Source organism: Echinops telfairi, unplaced genomic scaffold, assembly GCF_000313985.2.
Source record: "Echinops telfairi isolate 266 unplaced genomic scaffold, ASM31398v2 ScPeMD7_25;HRSCAF=90, whole genome shotgun sequence".
Classification (NCBI taxonomy): Eukaryota; Metazoa; Chordata; class Mammalia; order Afrosoricida; family Tenrecidae; genus Echinops; species Echinops telfairi.
The window spans coordinates 2,196,583-2,209,716 of record NW_022103922.1 but is presented as its reverse complement, the minus strand read 5'-3'; the positions used below and the strand labels follow the sequence as shown (position 1 = coordinate 2,209,716).

At 61.3% G+C, this 13,134-nt stretch overlaps 1 protein-coding gene across 1 annotated transcript in view; it reads left to right on the top strand.

The window, feature by feature from the left end:
• COL5A1 (collagen type V alpha 1 chain) overlaps window positions 1-13,134 on the top strand; it is a 99,015-nt gene that overhangs the window by 41,474 nt on the left and 44,407 nt on the right. The window contains exons 17-26 of the mRNA XM_045289356.1: window positions 684-737; window positions 1,710-1,763; window positions 2,264-2,308; window positions 3,699-3,752; window positions 4,211-4,255; window positions 5,033-5,086; window positions 5,254-5,298; window positions 6,358-6,411; window positions 9,727-9,771; window positions 10,203-10,256. Coding sequence (XP_045145291.1) covers window positions 684-737; window positions 1,710-1,763; window positions 2,264-2,308; window positions 3,699-3,752; window positions 4,211-4,255; window positions 5,033-5,086; window positions 5,254-5,298; window positions 6,358-6,411; window positions 9,727-9,771; window positions 10,203-10,256 — 504 coding nt within the window. The remainder of the gene's footprint in view (window positions 1-683; window positions 738-1,709; window positions 1,764-2,263; window positions 2,309-3,698; window positions 3,753-4,210; window positions 4,256-5,032; window positions 5,087-5,253; window positions 5,299-6,357; window positions 6,412-9,726; window positions 9,772-10,202; window positions 10,257-13,134) is intronic.

Below are 13,134 nucleotides of genomic sequence, written 5' to 3'. Positions count from 1 at the left end.
CTGCTGCTGAGGTCTGGGTCCTTGGTCCCTGTGCCCACGAGGTTGGCATGAGAGAGATGTCTGCCTGATGCATGGCCCCCGGAAAGATGTGTCCAAGGCCCTGGCAGGGCTCGGGGAGGTGGGTGTTCTCCAGAAGAGACTCGGCTGGGAACAAGGCTGTAGCTGGAAGGGATTGTGGAGCCCGGTGTCCCTGTGCCTGGCCACCTCTCCGCTGGCTGGGCGAGCTGGATGTGGTGACCTGCCGGGAAGAGGATGGGGTGGCCGTTGAAGTGCATAGAGTCACGGGGTCCCTTCACCCCTAGAAGCATGGCCTCTCACCCCGCTGCTGTGTAATGCTCACGGTGGGAAGGTGCCATTCTTGGGTGATAGGAGGGGGATAGGGATGTGTGTGCGTGTGTGTGCTTCCTGGTCCATCATCCAAGTGCGTGTGAGTGCCTACCATGGGCCAGGCAGCTGTGGACACTGAGGGTGTGACCAAGACGGAGGCCAGCAACGTCCCTGCCTCCCGGTCTCGCCCTCGGGTGGATGTGAGGACACTGACCTGGGCCTGTGACCTTCCGCCTGTCCATCTGCTGACTTGGTCGGTGACTGGAGAGCGGGGGTGGGACCTGCGGAGCCGAAGCAGCCGGGCACCCTCGAGGGGCACATGGGGGGCTGTCTCTGAGCGCCTGTCCTCCTCACAGGGTGACCGTGGTTTTGATGGCTTGGCTGGCTTGCCAGGGGAGAAGGGCCACCGGGTAAGTGGATCCCTGTGAAGTCCAGGGGGTGTGCACCAGAGAGGTTCCCAAGTGCCCCTCGGGCTTTTCGCAGCCCTCTGTGGGGTCGGGCTCCCTGGGCTGGGAGCCGTCACTCCAACCCTCTGGCAAGAGTTGGGGGTGTCAGTAACAGCTCCTCCCTCGACCCTCTGTGGATGAAGGGGCAGCCGGCTCTGCAGGGAAAGAGCCTGTCTTCTCACTCTGTGCAGGGCGCACGGGGGGCCGACCATGGATCGTACACTCGTGGCTTCTGTGCACACACTGGGCATTACACGAGTGTGCGGCGCCTGGTTTACACTGTGCATTAGGTACCAAACACACACCTGCGGCTCCTCCCTACCCATGCCTTCCTGGTCTGTGGACAGGCCTGCTGTGCTGTGACAGGTTGTGTTCTACCTGTGTGTGTGGGTGTGCACACAGGCCCCCACACTCATGCCCAGGTGTGTGCATGCACGTACTCGTGTAGGCCTGCAGTGTACACATGCTCACACACACTCAAACACACCTGTAGACACATATACACTCATATCCCCGCAGTGCACACATGCGCGCACACACTTACATGTGTGTGACACACTAAGGGGGCTGCACACACACATGCTCACACACATGGACACTTATGTACATGCCTGTGCCTGTGACTGCCAGGTTGATTTCTTGGTGACGACTCATACAGGGCTGGGGGTGGGGGGCCATCAGGGCTCGGTTGGTGAAGACAGGGTGTGTGGCAGGGTGGGCATGGCCCCACCGCTGGCAGGAATCTCTCCTAATGAGACTGTCTGATGGGAGAGGGGGTGACAGAGCCCCACCCTCATGGTGGCCCTCCTGGGGGGTGGAGTGCCACACAGAGAGGCAGCCTGAGGGACACTGTTTCGGTGTCCGGCCCGGGAACTCTGCAGCCCTGGGACACTTGGTGGGGAGCCCCGGCACACTGACGCTGACTTTGCTTTCCAGGGCGACCCAGGCCCCTCTGGCCCGCCAGGACCTCCGGGAGAGGACGGAGACAGGGTACGTATTTGCCGTGTCTCCTTGTACCGCCTGCCTGGCCCCTGTGCAGCCTGCGCAGGAACCTGGGAGATAGAACCCCGAGTGTGTGTGTGTGAGTGTGCGTGTGGGTGCATGAGGTGTGTAAGTGGGTCTGCCTGTGTGTGTATATATGTATGCATGGGTGTGCGTGTTGTATGTCTGATTGTGCATGTGTGAGTCCACATGTGAATGTCAGTACGCATGTGCCTGTGTGTACGCGCATGCATGTTTGTGAATGTGGGTGTGAGTGCGCGAGGTGGGCACTGGCAGGAAGAAGCTAAGTGTGACCACATGCCCTCACAGGATTCAGAGCTGGGGGGACTGGCCGGGCCATGTTGGACCCTGGCGGAGACTCCTGGCGTGGGACCTTGTGGTTCTCAGGGCCGGGCCCTTCGCCTGCAGCACCCCCACCTCAGTGGGACACGGGTGGTGGAAGGAGCCCAGCATGTCCTCCTCAGCTCTGGCCTCTTCTCTCCCCACAGGGCGATGATGGAGAAGTCGGGCCCCGAGGCCTGCCTGGGGAGCCCGTGAGTCTGGGCTGCGCGTGGGCACCGGTCTGGACAGGGTGTGGGGAGGAGACTGAGCCAGCTGGGGTCCCCTGGGAGGAAAAAGGGTTCACAGGAGGCAGGGCTCTCAGGAGTGGGTCCAGGCAGTGGGGGCTGTGGAAGCCTGGTCCCTCGAGAGGGCATGGGGTATTCTCCAGGCTGCCTCCCGGGGCTGCCAGGCTGTATCACAGGGCATGTACATTGCATCCTGGATGGGGTGTATGTGTGGGGGGATTCTGGCCACCCCTTGAGTGCTATCCCAGCTCCACCCTTCTGCAGGGTGCTCCAGACCCCATCCTGGGGCAGGGGTGGCAGGGAGGTCTGGGCGGATGCCCTGGCTCCATCAGTCAGGCTATGGTGACGGCCACACAGGCTATGGCACGGCCACACAGAGCCCCTCAGCTCTGACCCAAGCCCCCAAAGGGGCCAAAGGAAATGTCCTCAGCGACAGCAAGACACTGGCCAGCTGTCACCTGTCACCTGCTGCTACTGCTCTGGGGCCCCTTCTGTCCCCTCCATCCGTGTGGCCAGTGTGTCCATGTCCACCATGAGCTCTGGACTTGAGTCTGAGCTGTAGCTTCTGGCCCAGAAACCCCTAACACAGTTACTTGACAGCGCTAAAGTCATGAAGGCCACCCTTAGGTGGTGCCTCTCTTCCAGGGAGTCCCCCAAGCACAAATAAAACCAAACTCACTGCCATTGAGTCAGTGCCAGCTCACAGGGGCCCTTTGGATAGAGAGAACTGCTTCTGTGGGTTCCCACAGCTGTGCACCTCTCTGGAAGCAGCCAGCCTCATCTTTCTCCCTCAGAGTGGCTGCTGGGTTCAAACCGCTGACCTCTGGTTCAGACCCACTAGCAGTTCTGAGGGAGAGAGAGGAGGCTGCCGGCCACTGTTGGAACTGACGTGAATGCAGTGGGTTTGGGCTTTTGTTTGCTCTGTCCTTGAACGGGTCCCTGGTGGTGCAGGGTGTAAGTGTTGGGCTGTTCACAAAAAGGACGGCGGTTCAAACCCACCAGTCACTCTGCAGGAGAAAGACGAGGCTGTCTGCTTCCAGAAAGACGTACAAGCCTTGGGGACCCACAGGGTGTTCTGGTCGACCCTGTCGGGTGGCTTTGAGTCAGCGTCCACTCAGCACAGTGGGTGTTCTGGTCTCTCCTTGAGGACACCCCATCTCCCCATGTCTGCACCCCGCAGTTCCAGGCATCCCTTGCCTTCTGGGTCCCAGGGCAGGGGTGTGCAGGAAGAGTAGTGTCAGGAGAGGAGCAGGGCTGGGTGGGGGCCTTGAGGAGTGGGGCTGAGGGCCGAGGGTGGCTGGGGAGCAGACTGGTGGGCTGTCCCTCTGATTCGACCTGTCTTCTCTCGCTCGCACAGGGCCCTCGAGGTCTGCTCGGGCCAAAGGGACCCCCAGGCCCTCCTGGACCTCCGGTAAGTCCTGTTGCACGTCTCTGCCCTGGGCAGCCGTGGAGCTAGTGGCCCATTAGGGCCTTTGGGCTCCTCCTCGGAGCTGCCCTCTGGCATGCCTGCCCGTAGGCACTGACTAGGACAAGGCTCTGAGCTCTGCAGGAGCTGGACACGTCCATCTGTCCCCTGTCACTCCGTTCCCTCCTGCTGTCTTGAGGGACTCCAGCAGAAGGCTGAGGTCCCAGGTTCCAGATTCACTGGGGCAGAGCCAGCCCCCAAACCCTGACTCTGCCCAGCCCCAGTCTCCTCTCACTACACAGAAGGTCTGCTGGGGAGGCACAAGATCCCCAGAGCTGGCAGTCGGGGATGGGGGGATGTTGGGGTCCACCCTCGGGCATGCTTTAAGGTTGGGGGTCTGAGCCAGGGGGCTTCCTCCTGGGCCTGGGGTCTCTTCTGCATCCTGTCTTTCGTCCTGCCTCCAGGGTGTGACGGGCATGGATGGCCAGACTGGCCCGAAGGGAAATGTGGTGAGTGGGGTCCCGGGCATGGCCTCCCGGCAGGTGATCCTGGGGCTCTTAGAAGGTGGGGGGTGGGGTGGGTGCTGCTCTCAGAATGAGGAGTGGGTGAAGGGGGCTGGGCTTGTGGCTCTCAGAGCATGGCGGGAATCCCATGAAAGGGGTACAGGCCCCAGAACCCTCAAGCTGAGTGTCTGTGACCAGCTCCTAGGCAGCCAGTGCACATGTGTGTATGTGTGTATAGGGGGGGGGCAGTGACCCCCCTGCCCCGGGGCCTGGTGAGCTGTGTCGGAGAAGGCTATAGGTGCTGTGTTGAACAGCCAGGAAGGGACTCCACTTATCAAAAGCCGGCTGCTGATCCTAAGGCTGGCGGGGGTGGGGGCCACCCCGAGGTGCCTCGTGGGGAGCCAGGCTGGCAGTGGTTCCCTGGAGTACACCCTGGGCCCCTGGTGCTCGCGTGCCAGGAGGGCTCAGGCTGTGGTCAGCTCCGCTGGGGGATTTCCTGCCCAGTGAGAGACTCTGACAGTTTCCCGGCCATGTCGGCATAACTGAGCCAGTGCCGCTGAATTGGGGTTCATGTTGGTGCCCGGGGTCTGGGGGTCTTGGGTCCTGTGTGGGCTGTTCAGTGGGGTCAGGGTCAGAGCTTGGAGGCCTGAGGTCTTGGGGAGGGAGGCCTCGGGTGTGGGACTGCCTGCATGGTCCTGTGGGGTGGGGGTGGGGACGAGACCCCCAGGGAAGGGCTGGCTCTGGGCAGAGCCCCCTGCAGCACCCTTCCTCCTATTTCCACAGGGCCCCCAGGGAGAACCTGGTCCCCCGGGCCAGCAGGGTAATCCAGGTGCCCAGGTAAGTGAGCCTTTAGGGAGCTGGTGGGTCAGGGACAGAGGGAGCTGTGCCCAGGGCCCAGGGGCCCAGAGGCAGCAGGAGGTGGCTGGGTTTGAGGGTGGACGGGGCCCCAGAGGGCAGTCTGTGTCCTCTGAGCCTGACCTCTCTGTTCTGGTCTCTCCTTGCAGGGTCTTCCTGGCCCCCAGGGTGCCATCGGGCCTCCAGGAGACAAGGTAGGGGTCCAAGGGGACCAGGGTGGAGGTCCAGGGGGTCGGGCCAGGGGTGGCACGTGGGGCCTGGGCCTGGGTCCCCGAGGCTGAGCAGTGAGCAGTGGGGAAGGACCTTGTTCTTTCCTTCTGCCTCCAGATGTGCCGGGCGCGGCTCAAACGCACGGAGAAATGTGTCCACCGTTAGCTGTGCTTTGTTTACCTGGAATGGTCATTGAGCAGGACGCTGTGTGTGCCTTCTGTGTGTGTTTGTGTGTGCTGTCTCTGTATGTATGTATGTGTGTGTGTCTGTGTGTGTTTGTGTGTGCTGTCTCTCTGTATATCTGTGTGTCTCTGTGTGTGTTCCGTCACTGTGTGTCTGTGTGTGTGTGCATGTGTGTGTCTGTGTGTGTCTGCGTGTGTGTTCTGTGTCTGTGTGTATGTGCATGTGTGTGTCTGTGTGTGTCTGCGTGTGTTCTGTTTCTGTGGTGTCTCTGTGTGTTTGTGTGTGCTGTCTCTGTATGTATGTGTGCGTGTCTGAGTCTGGCAGCACCTAGGCCATGTCCTGGGAGGGGGGCCGGGGGCTCGGTGGTGGCTCCTTGCTGGAGCTGTGTTCCAGCCTCAGACACCTAGTGTCTGCTCCCCCCCACCCCCCTTGCTGCTCAGCCTGTCACAACCCTGGGGGGCTTGTCAAGCTCAAATTGGACCCCCCAGGTTTCTGACTGGGCAGGTGAAGGTGGCCTGGAATATACATTTCTAACGAGCTCCCTGGATACACTGTCCACTGGTCTGTGGGGACCACACTTTGAGAGCCGTGGCCTGTCCACTCATGTGTGTGGGTCTCATGGCTGAGAGACCCAGGAGGCTGGGCACCCTGTGGCGGCATAGACCAGCCCCACAGCTGGAAGGTGTGCAGGGGAGGGGCCCCACAGAGGGTGAGACCCCTCCTGGATGCTGGCAGCCTTGCCACAGGGAACAGGGTACCCCTCCCTGAGGCATCCCGTGTCTTTGGGGCTGGGCAGAGAGGGTGACAGCCCCCAGCCAGGGACCCCAGGTATGTCCTGATAGGTCTCTGCTTTGTCCTAGGGTCCCTTGGGGAAGCCAGGACTCCCAGGGATGCCCGGAGCTGACGGACCCCCGGTGAGTACCCCTGCCACCTCGCCCAGGCTGTCCCCTTCCTGTCCCAGTGCAGGGCTGGTGCCACTGGTCACCCTCCTCCGGGCTGATGGCAGACTGCTGTCCCAGGGAAAGGGAGATCCCCATCACTCAGGGGTGCTCGGGCTTGGGCTACATGTTCCTAGCGGGCCTGGGAGTCATGGTTTTTGCATGGCCTTCCATGGCCAGAGCTCACCCTGGGTCCGTCCCCAAAGGGGCCCTGGCTCACCCCCAGACTGGGCTGTGCCGTGTTTGCAGGGCGGGGTGGGGTAGGGGCGCAGGTATTTTGGGGGATCCGTGCACCAGAGTGGGAGGTGATGACAAATGCTCTCGGGATGTGTGAGTGCGCGTGCCTGCGCTTGGGGCCAAATTAGCCACCGCCTGGAAATATCGGGATCCAGCTGGTGGTGACAGGGTGGCGGGGTGGGTGGGTGGGTGGGGGCGCAGGGAGGTGTGACTAGTGGGCCCCCCCACCTCCTCCGTGAACAGCTGCCAGGGCGCTGGGTGATTCTTTTTTTAGCATATTCAGTATGTGTTGAATAGAGACCCAATTTCAGGAAACAAGAGGAGAGAGTTATTTAAGACACAGTGCGTGTGGCCATTTTAATCTTTCCACAAGAACAATCCAGCGGGGACGTGGACCAAGCTCTCTACTGCCCGGTGCCTGGCACGCATCTGTCTCCACGAGCCTCGCCACCCCTCCACACAGTTTCTCCACTGGCTGGGGGCCGGGGCTGTGCCCTGGGGACCCCTCACTGTGCCCAGGGTGCTCTGGGTGCCTCATTATGGTCCTGAGATGGGCCCCCTGTGGCCCTTCACTTAGCTCAGATTCACAGCTGATTCACAGATTCACGAGTTCCCATGGCACTGCCACATAGTGGGTCACGGAAATTAGCTCAGCCAGCAACAACCCAACGCAAACCACCCCATCGCATCCTCGGGGGTCGGCCGCTGGGAGTGCAGGCTGAGCAAGCCCCTTCTAGATGGTTCTCTGTGGATTCCGTAGCCCCGAGGGAGCCTGGGCCTGCAGGGAGGAGGCCCCTTCCCAGTGAGACCCCCAAGTGAATCGGGACTTCTGATAAACTACCCGCCTCCCTTCCCATCTGTGAAGACAGAGGCAGCCCTCAGTCCTCGGGACGGGTTGGGCCCCTGACTAGACTCTGAGCCGTAAGTTCCCAAACTTCTCAGGCCCACCACCCCTTTTTAGAAAAAGCACATGCCTCCCTGCCTCCTGGCAGTGAGAACCTGGATGAAGTGTGGGTATCTGATTTTGTGCGCGCGCACACACGTCCGGGATCTTTCCAGCACGCCCCTGGGAAAGACCAGTCTTGGAGAAGGGCTAGTTAATCGTTGGGGAGATACTCGTCCGCGGCCCTCTTCCCCGGCATTTAAAGGAAAGGGACCTGGGATCCTGGGGCACCGGGGAGTGTGTATCTGCCGGCCCGGCACGACACTGTGGCTACGTGCCAGCGCGTCAGGGCGCACCGGGAGCTGAGTGCACCAAAGCAAACACCGGTGCCTGCGTCAGCCTCACAGGGGTTGTGCAGCCTGGACCGGTTGCTACGGCCACGGCGTCAGTGTGTTTGCCGGAGGTTTGGGCCCCACGGACTGTTCCCGAGGAAACTGAGGAAATTGCGAGTCAAGGACTGGCCAGGGGCCTGAGAGCCCATCACAGGATAGGCTTCCTCCCTGAGGGGGTGCAGAGGGAGGGCGCACAGCAGTGAGGTCGCAGCTCAGCCTCGGGCCGGGAGGAGCGGGAGGGCAGGATCCCCTTTGCCCGTGGTCTAGGGAGCTCTCTTAGATTTTGTAATCAGAAAAAAGTCAGATACTGGCACTTGAAGCTTTATAATGTTTCCATTGTGCTCGTTACGGAATATGGACTAAATGCACACAGGTAGGGAAGAAAGGGGAAATGGTCCAAGTTCTTATTGTGAAACACACAATCTTGTTTCTCATTCCGCTGTCCATCTCTGCCACCTGCCGCCCCCCACCCTCGTTCAAGGATTTTCAATAAGAGGACTTCGCCTCTGTTTCCCTTTCCGCCTCAGCTGACTTGCGTTGATACATTCCATGTAAATTTTATCTAAGGAAACGCAGGGCAGACCGGTGCAGGGGCTCGGCCGTGCGTTAGTCCCAGGCGCTGGGGCGCTGGTGGGCGGAGGGTGGCCTCCCTGCCAGCCCAGGATCAGTGAGCATTACAGACACTGACAAGTCAGGGCATCGTGAAACTGGCTTTAACCTGCTGAGCAGCTCTGGGATCGTGGCTGGTGGCCCGCTGGGTAAAGTGTTGGTCTGCCAACCGGACCGTCAGCGGTTCAAACCCTCCAGCTGCTTCACAGGAGAAAGATGAGGCTCTCTGCCCCTGTAGAGCTGGAAAGCCTCAGAAACCACCCGAGCGAGTTCTACTCTGCCTGCAGGGTCCCTGCGAGAGGAGGGAGGGGCTCCACATCAGGGGTCCAGTTTGCCCTGACCAAGAAGGCCTGGGAGCGAGGGGGGGCGGGGCGGCACTGTCCCCAGCATCATCATAGGCACCCCTTTGTCCCGGGAACACTGGGGCGGCCAGTCAGGGGTCCTTGGAGCTGTTCAGCCCGACAGTCCTTGCGGCCAGTGCTGTGATCAGGGACACTTCCCTTCCTAAGGAGGCTGTGGGCTGGCCCACAGGGACATGACCAGGTCCTCGGGGCCTCAGCTTGTCCTGGGCACGGTCCCTGGACTGCCTAGCGCCTCTCAGCCTGCAAGGCACCCGGGGGTGGCACCCCCACAGAGAACCGGGAGCATCAGGGCTTCCCACGAGTGACAGTGTCCGGCCTCCACCTGGCCCCATCTCTGTGTGTCCCCAGCGACCCTGGCCCCACATTCCTGCTGCCGAGAGCTGGAGAGCCCTGGGGCCCGGTGCGCAGAACAGGGCCCTCACTCTGGGTCCTGCGTGGCCACCTGGCGCTGAGTCCGGCGGGCCACGGTGTGCAGGAGGTGGACTGTGACCCTCCTCAATTGGGGGCCGCCTGGCAACGCCAGGCCTTGCCCGTGCTCTCTGGTTTCTTGGCCCCTCCCCTCTGTCACCCTTGCTGTCACCTCTGTGCCCGGCTGTGGCACTGCCTTGGAGGCCGCTGCGGCTCCAGGGGCTGTATAGGCAACACTGGGCCCCCTGCTGTTCGGCACTGAGTGGACCCGGCCACCCTCTTCAGGCCCAGGGCTCCCAGGGAGGGAGATGAGAGGGGGGCTTGGCCATCCCCACCCAGTGCTGAAGAGGCTGAGCGTGTAGAGATGGCTGTGGACTAAGGGAAGCTTCTCTCGTGACAGGGGCACCCTGGTAAAGAAGGCCCCCCAGGAGAGAAAGGAGGACAGGTGAGTACTGGCTTCAAGTCTGCGCCCCTCCAGGGAGCCCCCGAGAGTGGGCTCTTGCCCCACTCTTCCTCAGCACTGCTGTCATTCCCTTTCTCCGGAGCTCCTCCCCCCACCCCTGCCCCAGCCCCATCTGTGGACCTGCCCTGGGGCTCTGGTCACACAGGTCACAAGGGCCATCAGCAGCCTGCAGTGCCCGGCCCCCAATCCTGGCCTTGGTGGCCTTGCCTTCCTGGGTGGGGGTGGAGTGGGCAGGGGTAGGTGGATACTGACCCAGGGCATGCACGGGGGGCAAGGGGCTGGGCAGTCCCTCTGCCAGAACCTTTGGGATATCCTTACTGGCGGCCAGGGGGCACGTGCAGGTGGGAGGTCCAAGCCAGCCGTTTGGCTGCCCACTCGAGATGGAGCTAAAAGCCTTTCCCCTCTGGTTTTAGGGTCCATCTGGCCCCCAGGGTCCCATTGGCTATCCAGGCCCTCGAGGAGTCAAGGTGAGAATCTTGGGAGGCCAGGTCTATCTGGGGGTAACAGTGGATGTATGGGGCCGGGCTTGACAGTCGCTTGTTCAACCTCCCTCGGGCTCACAAGGGGCGGGGCTTGTCAGTTCCCTGGTTCAGCTTCCCTCTGGCTGACACAGGGGCAGGGTTTGGCACGTCTCTTGTTCAATCTCCCTCTGGCTCACACCAGGGCAGCCCTGACCTCCTTGTTGCATAAGTGTGGTGATTGGGCCCCAGGACAGAGGGACGGAGCTGTGGTCTCAGGAAGGGCTGGTCTGGTGCAGTGTGGCACCCCTAGTCTCCCGCCTTTTCCCTGTTAACTGGGTCGGCTCTTAGCTGTGACCCCAAGCCCCTGGGGGAAGAGGGTGTATTTTCTTATGGGTCAGGGGCCAAAGCGTGAACTTGGGCTGCTCGCTGAAGGAGAAGGCTCTCTGTGGGCCCTGCAGATGGTTCTAGTCATCTCGGCCTCGGCATCTGAGGGAGACTCTCTGTGGGCTCTGCGGAAAGCTCTGGCGTGGGCTCCACGGTCCAATGCCCCTTGTCCCTTGTCCCTCCACCATCCTCACATGATTCTGTCTTTCCCAGTGGGCGCTGTCCTCAGCAGAGATGAGGTTTAGGACACCCCCCCCCCACCCCCCGACACACACACATTGACGTGTCCTCTTTACCATCACCACACCCACAGTCCAGGGGTCTGGACTCCAGTGTGGGCCGGATACTGCTCAAACCTAGCAGTCTGGCTTGCCTGAATACTTAGTGCAAGCTCTCGCCCTCCCGGAGCTGGGTGGAGGAGGGGAGCGGGGACCCTTGCCTGTCCTTCTGGGCCATTTCCACCCTCACTGATGAGGGGTCGCTCTGTGGGGGAGGTGGTGCGAGGCATCCTCTCCCTCCCGCTCTTGTTTCTGCGGAATTAAAGGCTCTGGGAACCTTGTTACATGGCCCGGGTCTCAGAGCAATATCCAGATACAGCCCAGCTGTCATATCCCCGATAACCCTGTTTGCCTCGGCTGTGTGATTCAATCTCCAGGTGCCCCTTGGGTCCACCTGTGCACATTGCTATGCAGAGGGCCGTGGCCCAGCAAATGAGCCCTGGTGGCTCAGTGTCTTCACGTTGGGCTGCTCATTGTGGTCGGCCGTTTGAAACCACCAGCAGCTGCTTGTGAGAAAGAAGAGGTTTTCCGTTTCTGGAAAGAGCCACAGACTCAGAAACCCACAGAGGCAGCTCTGCCCCGCTCTACGGGGTCCCCCAGCAGGGGAGCCCTGCCGGTGCAGTGGTTGAAGCACACCACGGCTAACTGAAGAACTGCAAGTTCAAACCCACCAGCATCTTCATGGAAACAGAGAGGAGGCTGCCTCTCTCGTACACATTTACAGCCCCAGGAACCTTTACAATGGTCTGAATCTGTCCCGTGGGGACACTCGGAGTTGAAGTTTACCCAACAGCAGTGGATGGGGTTACCCTGGGGGACTTGTGTGGTGGGGGGGAGCTGCCTGCTTCTCTGGGAACTGGATGCAGCTGAATCAGAGAGTGCCAGACATCCCTGTCCTGGCCCAGAAACACAAGCGATGTGTCTGGCTCCCTAGTGACTGTAGTGTGACTTTTTGGGGAAATGGGGGTTTCTTTCTATTGAGTGATTTGGATGCAAACTGCCCCTGACGCACGTGGTCCCTGGAGGGGCCGTGGAGCCCTGAGGTTTGTGGGAGCCACCCAGCATCACACCAGGCAGAACCCCACCTGCAGCCTGGGGGTCAAGGTGCCCCAAGTGGGGAGAGACGCCAGGGGATGGGGAACCCGGGGCAAGGCGACCTTCTGCCTGCCGCCCCTCCCCACCACCCGGTGCCTTTGCTGATGGTGGAGGCTCTGTGCGTGGTTTTGCACAAAGTCCCGCCACGTAGTCAAGGCCCCGCCAGCAACCATACAAGGCTAATTGCACAAAGCTGCTTCGTGGGTCTGGAGAAGGTGTTTGCTCAAGACAGACGTGAGGAATGCTCAGATCTCGACTGTCAGTTAGAATTCGATCACGGCGTGCGTGAGCCTTCCAGTCAGACTTGAGGCCGAGGGTGGAGGGGGCCAGGATGGGGAGTTGTTTTCATCCGAGAAATAGATCCCCAGGCTCTCAGGCACTTGAAAATGTAGGTGCTCCCACCTCCCAGGGAGCCGTGGGCCCGGGTGGAGGTGGTGGTGAGTGTGGGGGCACCGCTACCATCTTCCACCGAGGCCCTGCCTGCTCCCGGAGAAGGGACCCCTTGCTCCTCGCTGAGCTTTAAGCTGCCTCCGTGTCTCTAGGAGCCATGGGGCTAGGGATGGGGAGTGGGGGGTGGGTTTAGGCACTGGGCTGCCAACCAGAAGGCGAGCCGTTCAAACCCACCAGCTGCTCTTTGGAAGGACGAGGAGGCTGCTTCTGAACAGGGTTCGCCGTCTCCAGGACCCACGGCGGCAGTTCTGCTCTGTCCTGGAGGGTCGCTGTGAATGACACCAGCAGGCGAATGCCCCAGGCACCCAGCACTTCCACCCTGACTCCGTGGGGAGTCTGCTGGGCTGGGTCCCCAGCCTTGTCTATGGACACTCTCAGGACATGCGCCCTTGTCCTTGCTGTGTGCTCAGCTGGAAGGCGGCCTTGGAAGGAGGCCCTAGCCTGGGTTCTTTGCTCAGACGACCCACATGGCACAGTGTGGCTCCTGGGTCTGACTCTAGTCCTGTGGAGACTGGGGCCCATGCAGGAGTCTGGGTGTGGGTGGTGGGCGGTGGGATGCAGGGGGCTGGACCTGCCTCAGAGAGGGCTAGGTGCGGGAAGCAGGCCCCAGGCGTCTGGGCTGCCCTGGTTCTCCCAGGAGCGCATGGTTAGTAATGCCGCTCCCCTGTCCTGTGTCC